At 46.3% G+C, this 20,575-nt stretch overlaps 1 protein-coding gene across 1 annotated transcript in view; it reads left to right on the top strand.

The window, feature by feature from the left end:
• The window catches only part of LOC107106796 (ras guanine nucleotide exchange factor F-like), a 21,383-nt gene extending 1,889 nt beyond the window's left edge, over positions 1 to 19,494 (top strand). Inside the window, exons 2-7 of the mRNA XM_015406993.1 lie at positions 251 to 330; positions 2,653 to 2,731; positions 8,299 to 8,345; positions 9,675 to 9,795; positions 9,934 to 10,120; positions 18,324 to 19,494. Of these exons, the coding sequence (XP_015262479.1) occupies positions 251 to 330; positions 2,653 to 2,731; positions 8,299 to 8,345; positions 9,675 to 9,795; positions 9,934 to 10,120; positions 18,324 to 19,017 (1,208 nt within the window). The 3' untranslated portion in view covers positions 19,018 to 19,494. The remainder of the gene's footprint in view (positions 1 to 250; positions 331 to 2,652; positions 2,732 to 8,298; positions 8,346 to 9,674; positions 9,796 to 9,933; positions 10,121 to 18,323) is intronic.
• Positions 19,495 to 20,575: the final 1,081 nt, after the last annotated feature.

Raw genomic sequence — 20,575 nt, 5'->3', positions numbered from 1 at the left:
GGTGTTGTGGGACCTCCATTTCCCAGGAGGGGGGAAGCAGCAGGAGGGAGGGGGGAGAAGGGGAAGTCATACTTCTATGCAGGTAAATTTTAAATTGATTTAGATACATTAGGTTGAATTCCAGGTTTGTGATTCAGCTTTGTAGGATGCTACTGGAGTTTAGCGTAGGAGAACCATGTTAATGGGAGACAGATAAGGTGATCTTATGGCTCTGTTTCTTACCTTAATAACCCGTGAAAACATTTTCTAGGCAGTAATGAATGGGAAAGGCTGGACAATTCTGAAAATGGCCCAGAAGAACTGGAAGAGCATACAATGGTGGAGTATCAGGCAAGTCCACATTAATCCAATCCTGTAATATATTTGGTGTTGTTTTCCTTTTCTCCTTATGTCCTGTGGCCTGGGTGCTGCAGGGAATTCACTGGCAGTCTCTGGCAAAAGAGCCTTCTGTTTAAGGATGAGACTCTTCATTCAGTCTTTCCAATAACCGATGCAACAAACACGTTTTGTTTGCAAATGCACTTATTTCACAAGAACAGTAGAAAGGGAACTGCAGCCAATCTTGGCTTTCCATCCAGGGTATGTTCTGTAGCAAACCCAGGCTTGCGTGGTTTTTCTTTAGTGTGTTGCCTCAGGGGGGTGACCCGTGTTCTGAGCAGGAAAGGGAGACTGTGATTATTAAAAGAGCTCCGTGTGACATTCCAAAAGTGTTGAATTTCAGGAGCTGTTTCTTCAAGCGCTGTTTTGAGTACCTCAAAGCTCTTTGGTATTAACAGATAGCCAGTAAGCATACATGACTGCTATACTACAGGCTAAATCACTGCTTTGCACTGAATACCTCTTCAAGACCTTCCAGTAACACAACATTTAGGACTTTTGGGACATACAGATTACAACTCTGTTAAGCATACATGACTGCTATACTACAGGCTAAATCACTGCTTTACCCTGAATACCTCTTTAAGACCTTTCAGTAACACAACATTTAGGACTTTTGGGGCATACAGATTACAACTTTGTTAATTTGTACCCCTTCCTCTGAATGAGTTGCAGGTGTAAGCCTGGATTTGAATTGTACAGGATAGCTCAATGGGCCAAGATATATTTACAGAGCCTGTATGGGTTTTCCTAATTTGTGAGGGGCTAACGGGGTTAGTTCATAATGTGCTGAGATGAAAGCAGACTCTTACCTGTTTTCTTTCTCTCTTCCCTGCCCCAATTCAATCCTGAGGAGGAATGACAAGCAGGATATCTGATGTCGTTTGCATACTGCTTGGTTTGTCAGCCACAAGAAAGCAGGCTTCTGTTGAGAGTAAAGGACAAGAAACAGCCATCCTCTTTTTGGTTGATTTCGTTTCTTCTAGAAAGGCTGTGATCACACGCAGAATTAGCTGCGCCATAGGCACGAATGCTGGGTGGATTTTAAGGGCGCGATCAGACGCAAACATCTGGGAAGCGTCCCGCACCCGTGGGCAACCCATTTTGCTCCACCCCAGAAGCGGAATAAAAAAACACTAGGGAAAGTCCGGTAGCAAATGGGTTTGCTACGAGCCAGGAACGGACTTTCCCTGTGTGATTGTGCCAGCGTGCTCCCGTGGCATCCGGATGGTCTGATCGGGCCATCCCGACTCCATGCCGTTGTTTTTTCCCCTGTTTCAGTATGCACATCATCACACACTGCATAGGGAGCACTCAGTACAGAGATGCGGATCATCGATCCCCTGTTGAAGTGCACCGGAAACACACGGCAACCCCCCTCCCCCCCGATTCACCCGTGGTTTGTGTCTGATCATGTGGTGGCGGGCTGCCCCCACAGCTCCCAGGGACTGTGTGATCACACAACCGCGGGTCAAATTACTCCGGAGCAAATAGCCTCACTCCCCCCCCCCGGTGTTATCTTGCTCACGTGACCACCACCAAAGACTACTTTGTCATTGACATGAGGGCTGAACAACTATAGTTGATATGGTGGCATTGTATCTGGGAGGCAAAAATATTAGATTCTGCACTTCTTAGTCAATGTCAGCTCAAGCGTATACGGTGTCTTTAAGGTTTGCACAACGAGACCCTTTGTGGCTTCTGCCCACATTTGGGCTTGTGTGTGATAAGGTGTTATGTCTGCTGCATGCCAGCAAGATCTGTGTGGGTGGGCTGTTAACATTTAAATCATTCAAGTCTTTACCCTAAGAAGGCACTTGCACAAATGTAAAAGATATGTCTTGAAACTCGAACTTGTTGTATAACTTGCACTCACCATAGTATGTTAAAGAACTTAAGGTCATTAAAGCAAAATGCCAAATGTATTGTTAAACAACATCATACTGTATTTTTGCATACTACCTATCTGAAAGGAATTTGCATTAGTAAACATCATTTTCTTGGCTATAGATTAGAATTGGCAGCCTTTTTTTCTCTGTCCAATGTGTGTTAGCTTCAGATGGGCATCCTTGTTAGTCTGTAGTAGCAAAACACAATTTGAATCCATTTGCACTTTAGAGACCGAAACATTTTTCAAGGGTATACCATCTGATGAAGTAGGCTTTGACTTTTGAAAGCATCAAATGTGTGTTGTTGGTTTTGTTTTTTGTTTTTTTCATTAGACTTTGGTAAATGTAAGTATGATTGACTGGAAAATCATCATTGTATTTGCAGGGTATCCTCTACATCTTTGGCGGGATGGTAGATTCAGCTTTCACACAGAAGAAGAATCCTTTCTGGCTATATGACACTGGTATGGCTCAAGACAAGTAGCTTCACCAAGGGCCATCATGTAAACAGTTCTGCAGAGGAATATCTAAGGCCCAAAGTACGTTATATTTAACACATGAGCCCCATGTACACTGGCAGCAGGACTCCAGCTGGGAGTTCCCCCCCAAGAACTCAGTTCTAAAGTGCTGCTGGAGCCTGATTCAGAGGAGGACCCTGGCATGTGGGGGGAAGAGGAGCTCTGACCTTTCCTCTGGCTGGTTTTCCCAATCCCAAATGGTTAGGTGTGTGTGTTTGCTCTGTGGGGAGGAGGCTGCACATGCAGCCCCCACGAGGCTGTTTTGGGATAGGAAAATGGCACAGTGAGTAAGCTGAAGGCCCTTCTCCCTCTGTGCCGTGGTCCCAATCCAAACTGGGTCCTTGTGATGCCTTAGAATTGAGTTCCCATGTGGAACTCACAGTTGGTGTGTGGCTTTAAGTTCCTGTATTGATCTTGTATTAAAGGTAACATGTACTTTGGGCCTCAGTTACAGTAACAGCCTCTTAAACTGGAGAAAGTTTGGACGGAATTTCCTCCAGTCTAAGGTAGGATACCAGCTGTTACATTCCTAAATTTGGAGACTATGAATGTTGACATGCTCCAACAAATTGCATGGCTGTCTGAAGATACCCATTTTCTACTTTTTTGAACATAAACCAACTATGACATTTAGGTGACTTTCAGTGCTGGCTGGTGTATCTCTGAATGTTTGGATATTTACCAAATTTGACTGGGGTTATGAACACTTGTATGTGAATATTAGCAACTTCTGGACATTCACAGTGATACGGTGATTTGCAGTCAGTAGGAGGGGCTGGTTTAGGGTTGCCAACAGGCCTGGCAAAAAAATGGCCTGTCCCTTTAATAGGGTCTTAATGGGTGGAAATGGGCTGGTGATAGCATAGAGATAAATAAGATCACTTGGGAAATAGCATCCCATTGATCCTTTATTAAAGGGTTTCCCCCCTGTGAGCTGGCAGCCCTCAGCCTAACCCTATCTGAGGTGTGGTGGTGGAAAGTGCTGTGAAGTCACAGACCACTTATGGCGACACCAGCAGGGAAGCAAGAGACATTTAGAGGCTGTTTGCCTCTGTAGGACAATCCTGGTCTTCCTTGGTGGTTCCTCCCATCCAAGTTCTAACCAGGGCTTGACTCTGCTTAGCTTCTGAGAACTGATAAGATAAGGCTAGCCTGGGCTATTCAGGTCATAGGTAAAGGTCAAGGTTTCCCTTGCTCGAAAGCCAGTTGAATCCGACTCTAGGGATGCGGTGCTCATCTCCGTTTCCAAGCCAAAGAGCCAGCGCTGTCCAAAGACGTTTCCGTGGTCATGTGGCCGCCATGACTAGATGCCGAGGCGAACGGAACGCTGTTACCTTACTACCAAAGTGGTACCTATTTATCTACTTGCAATTTCTTGCTTTCGAACTGCTAGGCCAGAGACGGGAGCTCACTCCGTCATGCAGCACTCGGGCCTCAAACTGCCGAACTACCAACCTTCCGGTCGGCAGTTCAGCGTCTTAAGCACTTGAGCCACTGCAGCCCCATTATTCAGGTCATACATGCCTTTAAATGCTGGCAAAACATATAAATGTGTCATGTAGATACCCTGTTTCTTTTAACATCAGATGGTCTGTTTTGCTTTCCATTTCATAGCAGCTTTTTCTGGAGTTTAAAGCTGCTAGCATCACTCATAAATGACCTTGTATCAGAAATGTGAGCTGAATTGACGAATTTAACTGTGGGCCAAATGGAGGGCCCTTTTTATTTATTGAGATATTTATACTTTGCTTTTCTTCTGAGTGGGGACCCAAAGCAGCTTGCGTAATAATCCTCGTCTCAATTTTATCCTCACAGCAACCCAGTGAGTAGATTAGGTTGAGTGACTAGCCCAAGATCACCCAGCCAGCCTCCACATCAGAGCATGGATTCAATCTTGGGTCTCCCAGTTTCTAGACTGACTCTTTAAACACAGCACTATGCTGTGTCTTCTAATATTTTTCTTTCTCCCATATAAAATTATTACAAAAAATAACCCTAGTTCCATCAGACGTGCTTTGTTTTAGGTATTGTGGGAGGGGGGGGGAAATGCAATGGTTGAGGTCTACATAGGACATTTGTTAGAAAATGACCGTATCCAAATATTGAGGAAGAGGAAATATCAGTGGTGGATATAATTTCTTAGTTACCCTGTTCTGTTCCTATAATTGTGCCATACGGATTAAATAATTTGGTCCTTCAATAATTGTACTTAAATTTCAGGAATGACAGGATTTTGAATGCAACTTGAAGCATCTAATCAAGGATAATTAGACCTACGTGAAAAATATGTTTATATTCTTTGAGGAGGGAGAGCGGTGGGTTTGGGCTGAGCAGAGAGAGGAGACATTTCCCCCATTTTACTGTCCTGAGGTTGCTTGAGGCATCATGTTTCCAGTCCAGTGAACTCCAGCTAGTCAGCCTGCTTGATCTGCAGTGTTTCAGCATTCTAGAGCAACATACCTATAGAAAAGAAAACATCTTTCTGTTGATTGAGACAGATGTTTCCCAGAATTGCACTAACGCTTGTTAGCTGGACTGTTTTCTAAGGCTTTGGAAGTTACTGGCACCTGATGGCTGCTGGAACATAGGGTTTGTATAATTGGAACAATAGACTGCGACTATGTTGCAGTATATCTAAGAAGCCACTGTGCCCAAAAAAAAACCCTGCTATCAATTTACCTTATTCACAGCAAAAATAATATTTCATTACAGGACCAAGAGGGTGAGAATTCACCTGTCTTCTTTGTATGGAATATATGTTTCCTTAAAGGTTTTCTGACAATTTACTTCAGAAACAAGATGCTGTTGCAGCAAGCACATTTCTTCTGTGTTTTATCTTTTCTATAATGTTTGAAAGAGCATTTGTGGGTCTTATATGCCCATGGGAACCCTGATTGGCTGTTTCTCTTTGTTACACGTGGTAATACCCTTCACAAGTGTAGGAAAAGGCACAGTTGAACTACTATGGAAAGGCAGATATCTGCCTTTTTGTTGCTGATAGTCCACTGGAAGAAGGCAGAATGTGAGCTCTCTCACACACATACACGGAAAAAACAAAACAAAAAACCCTAAAGCTTTATAAGCTATTTCTTTTGCTTTAGAGATGAGTGTTTCAGATATGTCTCCTTAAACTCATTTCCAGGAACAGTTATCTGGTAGAAGTTACATTCATCCAATATTTAATTTGGAAACTCTTTAAGCATGAGAAATCAAACAGCTAAAAAAATAACCATTTAGAGAATATTACTGGGGACACAAGTAATTTCCACATAATTGTTATTCTACCAGTCAGTCAACATGTCTTCTAGGTGTTTTCCTCACGGGGACAGGGTTGCATAGTTACCCTGCTGCCAATACAGCACAGTAGCAGAGGCGCTTCCACGAGGCAGGTTTCCCTGCCCCCATCCCCTCTCCCTACCACCAGGGATTGTTCAGTGGTTTTAAACAGCAATTGAATATCATTATATAGTTATATGTTTGTTAGGGACTCTGAATTCCTAGCTCTCCCGTTGTAAAAAGTAACTTTCTAGGGGGCTAGAGACTTCTTTTTTTAAATGAAAGCTAGAATTCAGAGAACATGATAAATTACTGTAATGTTATATTAAACTGCTGATTAAAAACAATAAAAAAATTAAAAGGCCTTTGGTGGCAAGAACAGGGAAGACAGCTACCATGTGAGCTGGACCAGGAAAATATGAACTTTGCTGTTGTCTTTCCAAAACTCAGCAAAGCAGGTTTGAGAAAGATCAACCTGTGGAAACCTTGGGAGATGCACAAATGCACCATGGATAATCAGGGAAAAACTCACTTCTGAACAGCATTGAACCTAGGGCAAAATAGCCTATGTGGAAATGGTCCTAGGGTTTTTTTTTTTGGGGGGGGAGTATTACATTTTATTTACTATTATAACTAGGAACAAGGCCTGTTGTGGAAATAAATACAACGAGCTCTAGAAACCTCTGGGCGGGTGCCCTGGCATTGGGCACTCAGCATCAATTTGCTGTGGCGACCTCAGCAGCGTATTACACAGTCCACCATTTTCTTCAGGGGAACTGATCTCTGCCATCTGGAAAGCAGTTGTAATTCTGAATGATCTCCAGCCCTCCCTTGGAGATTGGCAACAATGGTTCTCCAGGAGGAAATGGCTGGTCTGGAGAGTGGAGTCTATGGCATTGTACCTGTCTCAAACCCCACCCTCTCCAGGCTCCACCCCTCAAATCTCCAGGAATTTCCCAACCCGGAGGTGGCAACCCTATTTCCTTCAATGTACTGTTAACTGCCTCTCTGACCAGGTTTCCATCTCTTCCCTCTTCCCCCTTCCCTGTAGTCTCTACCTAGGAAAAGTACAGTCTTTCTCCACAGTGGTGACTAAAGCAATTCACATCATTCTCCCCTCCCCCTTTAGATTTGCACAACAACCCTGTGAGGTAGGTTAGGCTGAAAGTCTGTGAGTGGCCTGAAATCACACAGTCAGCTTTCACAGGAAGACCCTGCTCTGAAGCGCTAACTGCTATGTCACACTGGCTGTCAAGGGGAGGAAAAGTACAGTCTTTCTCCACAGTGGAGACCAAAGCAGCTTACATCATTCTCTTCTCCCCCTTTTGATCTGCACAACAACCCTGTGAGGTAGGTTAGGCTAAAAGGCTGTGACTGTTCCAAAATCACCCACTCAACTTCCACAGCAAGAACCTGGGTCTGGCAGACCTTGCTCTGAAACTCTAACTGTTACACCTATGGTAGCCAACCTCCGGGTGGAGCTTGAAGATTGCCGGGTATCACATCTGAACACCACACAATAGATCCCCCCCCCCGAGAAAATAACTGCTTTGGAGGGTGGGCTCTATGACAATCTATTCAGCTGAGGCCTCTCCCCTCCCCAAACTCTGGCTTCTGTAGACTCCATCACAAAATATCCAGGAGCTGGCAACCCTAGTCAGGACGGGCCCCAATCACTTCCCCACAAAGGTCTGGAAAGGGCCTCCTATCTTTGCCTTTTTACTGACAGAACCAAGCTAGGTTGCCTAGTTCCACAGGAGCCAAGCAGGAGAAGTGTCATCGTTAGGAGACAGCTGTTTTGACAGTTTATTATGTGAGGGAAGAGTGTCTAGGTTGCCAGTAGGTGGGGGAGAGGAGTGGACCCAGCACCCATCCACTGGCACGTGAGTACTCTTGAGTAACGGTTGATAGGTCAATGGTTGATGGAGTGCACAGCACTGCCAATGGGAGAGCTGGAAATGGCCAACGCATTAGGGCAATTATATATATATCAGGTAGGATTACTACTGAGCTCTGGGGCTTGCTATGGAGATGACTGGGTTGAGAAGCTACTTGTGAGCTACCTCGGTGGCACACATTTTTTCCTTAATTGCTCTGAAGGAGAGAGTTGACCAGCTGAAACTGTGTCCTTTCCCTTCCAGATGGTCAGGTTCTTATATTGCATTGCAAATAGAGCAGCATCACCTCCTATCAATTGGCAGTGTAACAGACACTTTGTTAAAACTGTATTTCTGCAGATTCAGCCAAGTGGCTTCAGTGCCAGCTCCCAGCAGTACAGGGTGAGGTAAGAAATTGGAAAAACAAATATATGAATCATATATGAAACATGTGGCTTTGTTGATTAAACAGCTTGCTTTGGAATATGTTCTGAAAACAGTTCCAGTGTGGGCTTGGCCTGGGACATGGAGCAAGGAAATAAACGGTATGATGCTGCTGCATTGCTCCTGTTAGAGAACCTTTAATGACTCACCCTTTAAATAAGATACCTATGAAAAACTGTTTTAAAATACTCTAGAGTGGGGAAAGTCAGTTTATAAGGGAAAAAAAAGCAAACCCAAAGCATGCTGTTCAGATCCCAACCCCCCTGCAGCCACTGCTCATACAGGGGAGGGATTGGTTGTGTGTGCATGTGTGTGCTTTCATTCCAAGTGTGTGGGGGCAATCGGTCCCTCTCAAGTCTCAAACTGCCTTCTCTTCCTCCAAGGCTACAGCAATAATGGGGTTGAGCAGGGCACCCTGGATTTCCAGCAAAGTTCCCTCTGACTGGGCTGCACCAGAGTTCTGCTTCTACATTTCAAGGAATTTCCAAACTGCTTTAAAAATCATTTAAAAAGGCATAGCATCACTGACTTTATGCAGAGTTCATACCACTTCTTGGTATGAACTCTGTAGGGAACCAAGAAGAGCCAGTTTGGTGTAGTGGTTAAGTGTGCGGACTCTAATCTGGGAGAACCGGGTTTGAGTCCCCACTCCTCCACTTGCACCTGTTGATGTGACCTTGGGTCAGTCACAAGCTCTGGCACAGCTGTCCTTGAAAAAGAGCAGTTTGTGTCAGAGCTCTCTCAGCCCCACCCACCTCACAGGGTGTCTGTTGTGGGGAGGGGAAGGGAAAGGAGTTTGTAAGCCGCTCTGAGACTCCAAGTGAAGGGCGGGGTATAAATCCAATCCCTTCTTCTTCTTCTAAGCAGTTTGATAATTCCGAAGCTATGCTAGGTTTGAGGAGTGTTGCTTCATACGAATTATTTGAAGAACAGCTTCCACCCATGTGGAACTCATCTTTTAGAGATCCAGTACTCTGTAAAAAAAAAGGAGTACGTTTTGTAATACAATTGTAAGTACTTTTTGTCTTACTGAACAAAAATGGTAGGATAGCATGTGTCTCCATTATACCACAGTGTTGTGAAATACAAGTTAGCTTGGTGCTTTTGCCACCCATCTAATGATAAAAGTCACATTCTAATCTCCTATTCTACACTCCTGCAAGTGGTTGTAACTAGCGGAACAATGTTATTGATGCTATTGGAGTGAACTGCTGCTGTCTGATAAAGCGTGAATGCTTGATTTTTATGGCAGCAACTGTTAATAGGTTGTCACACTTCCATCATCTTTCCAGGGAACAGCTCCTTCTAACCGCAAGGGTCATAGTGCAGTTGTCTACCAGGGCAGCATGTACATGTATGGTGGATACTTTGACATTAAAGGTGTTTCCCAAGAATTCTGGACTTTTTGTTTTGGTAAGTATAGGCATATGAGCAGAATGGTTTGTGGCTATTTTATACCAAACCCTTGGAAAACCCCAGAATAGGAATGTGGTCTCACAGCTCCCTTCAGCTCCATGATGGTGACTAACAGTTGTAATCCTTTGTTTTCAGATACCAAACAGTGGTGCCCAGTACCAGCTACTCTGTATGGTGGCAGTCCAGGCCCTCGGCACGGTCATGCAGCTGTGGTTTACAGCAATGGCATGTACTTGTTTGGAGGGCTGATGGGACTGAGTGAGCAAAAAGACTTTTGGAAGTGGGATTTCATAGCTACCAACTGGTCTAGCATCAGAAAGAGGTAAGCTTTTTAGCTGAGAAATTCACCTGCAGCCTTGGTTATCAGCAAGTTTGATGGAGGGGGGAATCTCTTTCCTACCTAACAGTGATACAGTTTGCAGAAGTAAATTAGCAAGATGCTGAGATCTGGTGTAGCTGGGCTTTGCTGTATTTGTATTACTACAGCAACTTCTGGTGATGTTGGAAAGGGTTGCTGTAGAAAAGGATAGCCAGAAAAGTCCTGGTGAGCATACTGGTCTTTAGTCCCAGCTCTTGTTTTTAATTGAAATTAGTATTGATACAAGGGTAGACTGACATGCCAAATTATACCTTATTAAAGAGAGTACCAATTTTTCCTAGAAGCAGTCTGAAAAGCATGCAGTTGGTTATTTGAATTAGTGCAACTTGAATTCAGAATCATTGGTATTATGGGGAAAACAGAGGAATTTGTGCTGACTGAATCAATATACAAGGATCCATAATAGTAATCATTGTACCTGATGAAGAGCTGATTTAGGGTGTGGTCCAGACATACTTCCTCTGAGAAGAGGACATCTTGATGGGTGTTTCCCACCCTATCTGTAGGGAGGCAGGAGCGAAACTTTCCACTTCCTGTCCTTTTGGTGGGACAAGAACTGCAAGCCAGTTCTGTTCCTGCCTCAGTAGGGAGAGCAGCACATTTTGGCTCTTGTGCTTATTTGCTTAATTTTCTTTCTCTTCATATTCAAGCCTTCTGTAGTCCTCTTTACTGCTTTCTCCTTCCTCCCTCCTCCCCCTCGCCTGCCCTTTGCTGACTTCCAACTCCTCTCCTTTGACCTCCTGCCCTCTCCGACGCTCCGGCTGGAGCATGTCACACCAAGAAGGCTCTGATGTCTTCCTATTGGAGGGAGAACGGGAAGCTTCCCAAGCTGCCTCCCAAAACAAGCCAATTCCTCGGAGGCAGCCCGCCGCCGCCACCCCCGCCGCTCCCAGGAACCAAGCCACGCCAAAGGAAAAGTGTGTGAAAAAGCAGCCCCACCACTCGCCCGCAGCTCTCTGCGCGGGTGCCATTTTGGATTCACCCACACTTTGGAGGCCCCTAGGCAGAGCGGGAGAAGGCTGCGGAGCGGCTGCGCCTGCCCCCACAAGCCAGACTGTGGAGATTGATGATGGGCACAATATCCCAAATGCCCAAATAGTGACAGCAGAAGTCTCAGGCCCGTAGCCAGGATTTCTTAAATTTGGGGGGCCTTTAAATAAATAAGGGGGCACCCCCCACACCCCTGCTGCACACACATCCCCAAGGGAGCGCCTGGGCTGGATGGGAAGTCAGGGGGGCCTTGGTGGTAAGTCAGGGGGCCGGGCCCCAAGATGCCCCACTGTGGCTACGGGCCTGAGAAGCCTCCGGAGAAGCAGAGTCTCAGCCGGGTTTACTCATGAGTAACTTCGAGGGGGGGGACTCCTTACTCTCATCTGAGCTCATGCATTTTCTTAGACAAGCCACGAGGGAAGAAATCTCAAATTACTGCCAAGCAACCCTCATTGGGGACAGCTCCCAATCCATCCCCTCCCCAACTCACAGGGACTGCAGACAGGGAGATTTAGACAGACTCCCACTAGAGGAAGACAGACCTCGCTGGCTAACTGAAGCAGCCGGGAAAGATCATATTCCGGCATAAAGGCCTCCCCCCCCCCAGTGGGACCCATTCCAGGACGAGGACAGTGTGATGGATGACAAGGAGGAAGGGGAATTCCTTTCAGATGAAGAGGAGGAGGAGGAATTACAGGTTCCAGAACCATCTATACGCATTTTTAAACCTGAAGACTACCAGTGTCTTCTTTCTAAGACCTTGTCTGCCTTAGAATTACAGCCAAAAGGCCCAGCCGACAAATCTAGCCATTCCACTCCCTCAGATGAATCTAGACCAAGAGGGAGCAAGGAATATCTCCCCAGGACCCCTGGGACAGAAAGGGTGTTCCTACTTCCTGAGTTTAAGAATGAGTGGGCTAAACCCGTGGCTAACAAACATTGCCCTCCAAACGTTAAAAAATTATATGCTTTACCCGTCAGTTCCTACAGGTCCCCCTGGTGGATGCCCCGGTAACGGCACTTCAGACGTAGGGTTTGCTTTCTGCAGATGGGGACAGCACAGTGAAAGACAGCCCGGACTAGAAAGCAGAGTTTGCCTTACGGAAGAAGGCTCATGAGGCTACTGTCACGGCTGTCAAAGTGTCAGCCACTCCTGGTCCAGGAAGCTCGTCCAGCTTATCCCCAATTCCAACAGACGCCCTGTCTGAGGGTGCAAACAGGATACTCAAAGCATCTTCCTTCTCTGCAGAGGCTACTCTACGATCTTCTCATCCAGAGCTTTGGCCTCCACTGTAGCTGCCCTGGCTTAGGGCGTGGCAAGCGGATCTGCATGCCAAAACCATGGTCACAGCTTACCCACTCCAGGGCGACCGCTTGTTCGGGTATGCTCTAGACAAGATCCTCATTGAAACTAAGGACAAGAAAAAAGCAATGCCCAAATCCTTGGGTAGACCAAAAAGAAGTCGTCCAGGCAACTATTCCTTCGTACCCAGATGCTCCTTACGAGGTTCAACAGGGACAATAGAAGATACTCCCGGCGGAATTCCAGACAGAATTTCAGAAGAAATCCTTTCCACAACCGGTCCGGCAAGTCCTTCCCCAATAGGGATGATAAATCCAGTCAGGACGACAAGCCCGCCAAGGCATGACTACGAGTCAGGTCCGGTGGGGGGACGCCTGCTTCTGTTCCACCAAGAATGGATCAACTCAAAAGCAGACCAGTGGTCTTGGGAGATCACCTCGAAGGGTTACTCCATCAAGGTTTTGAAAAGACCACCAGATCGTTATGTCCCCTCACTAGCAATAAAGAACCCAGCCAAACTCCACAGGACTCTAGATGCTATTCGACATCTCTCCAGTATTCTGGCTATAGAGCCAGTTCCCCTTCTCGAGAGAGAGCAGGGTGTTTATTCAATTTTCTTCACCATCCCAAAGAGGAATGGAAGTTGGAGAGCAATTTTGGACTTGAAATATCTAAACAGGTTTGTGAAATTACATCACTTCTGCATGGAAACTCTAAGGTCCATTGCGGAGGCTCTACAGTCGGGAGAGTTCCTGACTTCAGTTGATTTGACCAAAGCATACCTTTTCCTACGCTTCTGTGTGCAAGGTCAACATTGGCAGTTCAAAGCCCTGCCCCTTCAGCCTGTCAACCGCCCTGAGGGTGTTCTCAAAGATCCTTATACACCCCATCGTCTTACTGCAGGAGCAGGGCATACATGTTCATCCCTATTTGGACAACCTGTTGATCCACTCCAGCTCAGAAGCCAAGGCTCTCCAGTAGACAGAAGACACCATCCAAGTTGCGGTCTCATGGGTTGCTCATGAACATTAACAAAAAGCTGCCTGACTCCTTCCCAATCGATTGAACACTTAGGCATGATCCTGGATACGGTGCAGAACTGTATGATCCTTCCAAAGTCCAAGGCGGAGAAGATCCGTTCTCTTTCTCAACAGATCATCAAACGCAAGCAGTCCTCATTGATGTCCCTAGCCAAGCTAACAGGGCATTTCATCTTCTGCATAGACTCTGTGCAATGGGCCCGCCTACACGCGAGATCCCTGCACCAGTTTCTACACGCGAGATCCTTCCAATCCAGAATTATGACAAGGGAGGATCTTCCTGTCAATGTTCCACTCAAAGTGAAGATCAGTCTAGTGTGGTGGACCAAGACAGGGAATCTTCTGCGAGGGCGCATCTGCTACATTGCGGACTGGAAGCAGATAATCATGAATGCCAGCCTTCAGACCTGGAGAGCAGTCTATATGAACTCGCCAGCTCAGGGTCTATGGTCCAGGAAAGAAAAGAAGCTACCTATCAACACCTTGAACTCAGGGCCATTCGCCTAGCCCTTCTTCACTTCTGCTCACAGCTCTCCAGCCACCATGTTCTCATCAGGACAGACAATATATCTGCCAAGGCGAACATAAACAGCCAGGAGGGTTCTAAGTCATCGTTGCTCCACAGGGAAGCCTCCAAGTTGCTACTCTGGGCAGAAGTCAATGTGGCCTCCATCAAGGCAGAGCACGTAAAGGGTTCTCTGAACACTCACGCAGACTGACTCAGCCGATGGCAACTACAGGAAGGGGAATGGTACCTAAAGACGGACTTATTCGAGCTCATTGTGCATCACTGCGGCCTTCCAACAATGGAACTATTTGCATTCCCAGACCACCACAAGGTGCGAAGATTCTTTACCAGGTTTTATCACCACAGGGCAGAGGCGATGGATGCCCTGGCGTCCAAGTGGCCACCCGGACTCATGTTCGCGTATCCTCCGACCCCAGTCCTTCCAAAGCTCCTGCAGAAAATCCGAGAGTTGAAAGTGGAGATCATAGTGGTGGCTCCGTATCGGCCGAGGAGGCCATGGTCCTCAGAGCTCCAGAATCTCGCCCTCCACCCACCCCTCCCTCTACCTGTAACTCCAGACATGTCAACTCAGGGGCCCATCTGGAACCCAGACCGGGGCTGGCTCCATTTCACCACTTGGCGATTGAGCAGGGAAAGCTCCTCAGACTAGCCTACTCCAAAAAGGTGACAAACAGTCCACCAGTCGGCTTTATCATACCACTTGGAAGGTGTTTGTCAGGTGGGCAAGGGAAAAAAGGCCTAGGTCCACTGAAACCGCATATAAGGAGCATTCTGACCTTCTTGCAGGATGGCCATGATGCTGGGCGGAAGGCCTCCACTCTCAGATGCCAGGTGGCGGCCCGAGCTACTGTCCTTCCCACACTCAATGGCTGCGGCCTCTCCAGACACTCTCACATATGCCAGTTCCTAAAGGTAAATCCGAACAAGAAGGGGGAAAATACTAGTGTCACAGGAATCCCAAATATACAAATTCCACTCGTAGAAAACAACATCAAAGATTGCCAAAACAATATATTGAACAATTATAAAGTTGGTGGTGTCACAACAACAACATTAATGCATACTGTAACTATAATAAGGCATAAGATACAATATTTCCTCCTTTGAAGAGAAGACATAAAGTCCATGTACTCAGTGTAACCTGATAACTTGATAGGATGAGTCCACAGAGTCACAACATGTTCCAAACAGCCTTTGCAAAGATGCCCATTCTAGACATTTGGAAGATGCGTTTCCTTTGACTTCTTCAGTTTGCCGGCTGTGTAAGTGGAACTGTGAAGAGATTTACACAAATGCCTAGCCACAAAAACACGTATGAAAAACAAAATTGTTTTTAAAAACATGCCTGAAAAATACACTCACCCTGATTCCAGCAATTTCAACAGACCACAAGGTTCATGGTGTAAGAAGCGAATCATAGGTTTTCAAAGATTTTTGTCCTACTTCTATACTCCCAACAGATTTTTCCTCTCACTGTTGTCGACTCTTTCTCTTGCTTTCCTTATTACCTCCTTTGGGTAACCCTTATCTTCCAACTGTTTGCTCAAATGGTCAGCCTCTTTTGTTCATGAAGAAGTCAAAGGAAATGCATCTTCCAAATATATTTGGAATAAATATATTGTTTTGGCAATCTTTGATGGTGTTTTCTACTAGTGGAATTTGTATACTTGGAGTTCCTAAAAGGGGCAGCCCTTCAGGATCCTCCTACTTTGCACAGATTCCCCAGGTGGAGACTAAACGTGGTCCTCAATGCCTTGACCAGATCCCCTTTCGAGCCCATCAAGGAAATTCCTCTGAAGTGGCTGTGGATGAAGACCCTGTTTCTGGTGGCAGTGACCGGCCAGGAGAGGGTCAGAACTAGGGGCCCTTTTCGCTAACCCGCAGCTCTGCATTTTCCACAAAGGTAGTACTCACTACTGATCCGACCTTTCAACCTAAGGTAAACTCTCGATTCCACAGGTCTCAGGAGATTTGCCTGCTGTCATGCTGATCTGGCACTCTTTGGACGTGTGATGTGCCCTGAAGACTTTCCTTCATTGCACTAGTAGGTTTAGGAAGATGGAGTCCTTGTTCATCTCCATCTCCCCTCCTAACAAGGGCTATAAGATGTCCAAGGCCACTATTCTACTCTCAACTCTTGCATTGAGGAAGCCTCCAAGGCTCACAAGCTGGTGCCCCCTCCAGGGACCATGGCTCGCTCTATCTGAAGCGCAGCAACAAACGCAGCTTTGGCAAGCCACACCACAGTGGAAGAAATCTGTAAGGCAGCCACGTGGTCATCAGTCTCTACGTTTATCAGACACTATAAGATAAACATCTGTGACTCAGCTGATGCGGCCTTCGGCAGAAGGGTTCTACAGCACATTCTGACTGACAAGGACCATGACTCACCCAACTGATGAGGACACTGCTATGTGAGGTCCCATCAAGATGTCCTCTCAGAGGGAGAAAAGGCCATTGGGGGACTTACCGAGAAGGGTCCTTCTTCTCTGAGATAAGGAGGACATCTTGGCCCTCCCCTGTCATCAACTAACTGCTCCGTTCTGCTGTTCCTATCCTTCAGCTGTACATTCTTTCCTGTCTGTTTTTTCTCCTGTTCATATTATGCCATTCTTGCTGTTCAGCCGGTTCATGGTTCAGTTGGTTATATTTACAGTTGTCCTACTGCTTCTGGGAGTTCCAGAACTGGCTTGAAGGGGCGTGTTCCACCAAGAGGACAGGAAGTGGAAAGTTTGGTTCCTGCCTCCCTACAGATAGGGTGGGAAACACCCTATCAAGATGTCCTCCTTTTCTCAGAGGAGAAGGTATCTCCTTATCTCAGTAAGTACCCAATGGCCCTTTCCATTGGATAGACTGATATAATTTGGATCCATAACATGGAGAGAACTGCACTGATGAGAGGAGGAAAGTGATTTATTAATGATAGTCTTTCCTCTTAAACTAATCAAAAATTTATTTCCATTTCATCTATGTGAATATTGTTAGCCAAATTGCTATATTTCTTTAATGATATTAATGTGCAGTTGGCATAACTATAGGATCATGACCTTTATATACCAGAGTCCCATTTTATCCAAGTCATAGAAATAGACACAGAGACTAGATTACTAAAGCATTGATTTCTTTACTGAAGGATTCTTAAACTTATAAACATAAAATCAAGCATTCACACAAACAGTACAGGACTAAGAAAGCAGAGGTAATTGATAGCTAATGAGGTGATACTACCTGTCCAGATGTGCAGAGGTCCGTGAAGGAGGGATTGTGGACTAAACGCAGAGGGTTTAGGGGTGGACTGCCAGTTGCCATCAGGGCAGAGGCACACAGTCTGAGACCACGTGCTCATGGAGATAGACATGGAAAACCAATGCAGCCCAATGAGCAGCCCAGGGGGCTGGTCTCAGGTGAGAACAATAGCTTACCTGGGCCAATGATGAGTCCCAGGGGTGTGTGGCATCAGGATGGGCAAGGCCTAGATGTGACCAATGAGCTTCCAGCAGAGGCAGGGTCTGGATTTAACAATAGAAGCCAGGTGTTGGATGACTGTACTGGGGGTGTCCATTGTGGAACAATAGAGTGGTCTGGCGTTTCCCCTCGTGCCAGACAAAAGAAGTGATGTTTCTTAATGTGTGGCAGGATGAACCTGAATAGGTGACCATTCACTAGACATGAAGAATTAATGTTTACCTTGATAGGTCTGGCATAGGTGTAAGAATGCAGATATCTTAAGACAAATATATGGAGACAGGGATGAGAGGATTGTTCCAAAGATATTTCCTGACATGGGTGAAACAGGAGAGGGGGGTGGAAACATGCAACGTGTTTCATTCATGACAATAGCACAGACCAGAGGCTTTTTGTCCCTGCCTGCCTGTACATTTGACAGACAAGAGACTAGCCATGTGGTCAGCAGAAGATGCCTGAGGTGAGAGTAGAAACTGCCCCATTCTAGTCCTTTTGGACTAAGCTGACAGGAGAGAAGATTGTGTGTGTGTGTGGGGGGGGGTTTGCTTGCATGGAGAATGCTTGGCAGTGCAGCCAGCCTGGAGAATTCTCTTTGGCCTGAGTTTTCTCAGCCAAGATGTGGTTCTTCTAGCCTCCCAGCAAAAGCCACTGTTTAAGCCAAGCCTGGCTTCATAGGGCACTGCTTGTGGAGGTTCAGAGGTCGTTTTGGGGGGTGTCTCTCTCTCTCTCTCTCTCTCGGGAAAGACCACCTCAGGTTCGGTGCTGAGGATGCTGGCAGCAATTATTGTCCTTGTACTCATTAATGTGTCTCTGTTTTAGCCAGGGGCCTCCCAAAGTGGTGGGACACTCTGCTTTAATCTTTCAAGACTCCATGCTAGTCTTTGGTGGAGGAATTTCTAATACTGAGCCAAGCGGCGGACTGTGGAAATACCACTTTCCTTCTGAGATGTGGAAAAAAGTAGCTAGCCCAAAGGATGGAAATCCTTCATCCAAAGCTTATCACTGCCTCCTGGGACTTGGATGTGATTTCCAGGAGATGGCTGACTCTTCATCTGTATCGCTCAACTACTGTTTGCGTCGGAAAGAAAAACGTTGTTCAAAGCTACTAGCCATCTCAAAGCAGCACTCCTGTTTCTGCGAGTACCTGCAGCCAGAGCCGACATACCGAGCCTTCAGCAATGACGACGGTGATGCAATCGAAATGAGCACCTTTTACCAACCTTCAAAGGAGCCTGGATTCTGTTCACTCCAGACCACTTCCGATGCAGAACTCTGTGCAATCCAGCCAGCAGGCCTCTTGTCCAAGAAAGAGAAAATCTCATACCTCAATCTTTCAATGGAACAAGGTCATGTCGCCCTCAACGTTCCAGAGAAGGAGGCAGGCTTCAGCTGTCTAAACCCGGACTGTGTGGGTATTGGTGAGCTCTCTGCTGTCCTGCTTGTCGTTGGTGGTAAACCTTTCTCTAGTTCTTCTGCAATCTCATTTTGGCAAATGGAGCTGGATAGAATTTAAATGGCACGCATACCGAGCAGGGAGACAACTGTGCCTAGAATGAATGAAGACGAAGCCCCGGAGACGACCACTCATACTGATTAGTTGGTTATTACAAAAGCAAAGTGGCCATTTGAACGAGTGATCGTCTTCACAAGCGGCCCAAGGGTCACTCTACATTCAGACAGAATACTTGGGAATGACAGTTTGAACACGCTGTCCTGCAGTCTCTTCTTAAACTGCATTGTTTGTACCCTTTCCCCCTTCAACGAACTTGCATACTGAACACATACATTTTTTTGCGTGCAGGTTGTTCATGCAGAAGAATCCAGAAGACCTGCTGAATGTTACAATTTCTATACTTAACATTTGGGACTGTTACCTTAGGATCCTTACAATAACCCTGTAATGAAGGGCAGTATTATTCCTATGTGTGGTTAAAAAAAGAAAGAAAAGGACTTGACGGCAGTCAGGTCATTTCGTAGAAAAAGAGGTGCAGGAGCTCATTAGCAGAACTCATTAGCATAACTTATTTGCATATGCCACACCCCCTGACATCACGGGAAAAGTGTCAGAAGGCAACATCCACTGCTCAGACTCCACTGGACTGTTTTGGATTGCTAGCTATTTGGGGGGAACGTGCAGATCTGTCCTCACAGAGGAGGGAGAACTTGTACCTGAATAAAACTTGGCCGTAAAGGTGCCACTGGACTGTTTTGGATTGCTAGCTGTGGGGGGGGGGGACGACACACACAGATCTGTGCAGGAAGGAAGGAAGGAAGGAGGGGGAAAAGAGAAGGAAAGAAGGAGGTAAAGAGGGAGAGAAGGAAATGAGGGAAAAGGAAAGAAGGAAGGAAGGAAAGAGGCTTCTTGCTCCTCGTGGCCTGGGGCTGCTGGGAGCAGGGGGTGGGGCTTGTTGCATGTGCCCACCTGCTGGGCTCGTTACTGCCGGAGCCCCGCTCCTGTGCGCTCCTGCAGCAAATGACCCGACTGCCATACAATCAGCCCTTGCCAACAGTACAAGCTCCTTCTCTATACTTTTACATGTCAGCTGTCTAGCAGCCAACATAACAGGCTTTTTGTAGGGATAGTTTGTGTAGTGGGACCTGCAGAAGGGCCTTCCACTGTCAACAACGACCAGGCATGTCTGATGCTGTCCCGGCCCACCAACCGAAGGGTCAGCATTAGGAAGGGGAAGAGAGACCTCAGCAGTTCCTATAAAGTCACCTTCCGATTATGAGGGCTCTGGATGTGCAGGGAAGAATGCCATGGTAAAAAAAAAAAATGAAATCCAAATGTTCTAGAGGCATTATATTGTGTGCTGAATGCCAATTTCGATGCTTATCCCGTGTGATTTCAATAGTCTGCTATTCAGTTTCCACAGTATTTCAAATCATGAAACTTCAGGTCAATAAAGGCTGCCTTTGCTGATTTCATGTGCCGCTACAGTTAAATGAAGCCTCCCCCCACACAATTGACTTTGTAGGGTTGTGAGTGAAATATTTTATTCTCCACTCAGAGGGGGAATACTTGGCAGTCACCATTTTCTTGACCAACGTAACCTAGCAAGGTAGTGAAG

Source organism: Gekko japonicus, unplaced genomic scaffold, assembly GCF_001447785.1.
Source record: "Gekko japonicus isolate JY-2015 unplaced genomic scaffold, Gekko_japonicus_V1.1 scaffold1847, whole genome shotgun sequence".
NCBI classification, from domain to species: Eukaryota; Metazoa; Chordata; class Lepidosauria; order Squamata; family Gekkonidae; genus Gekko; species Gekko japonicus.
This window is presented reverse-complemented; position numbering and strand designations above follow the sequence as displayed.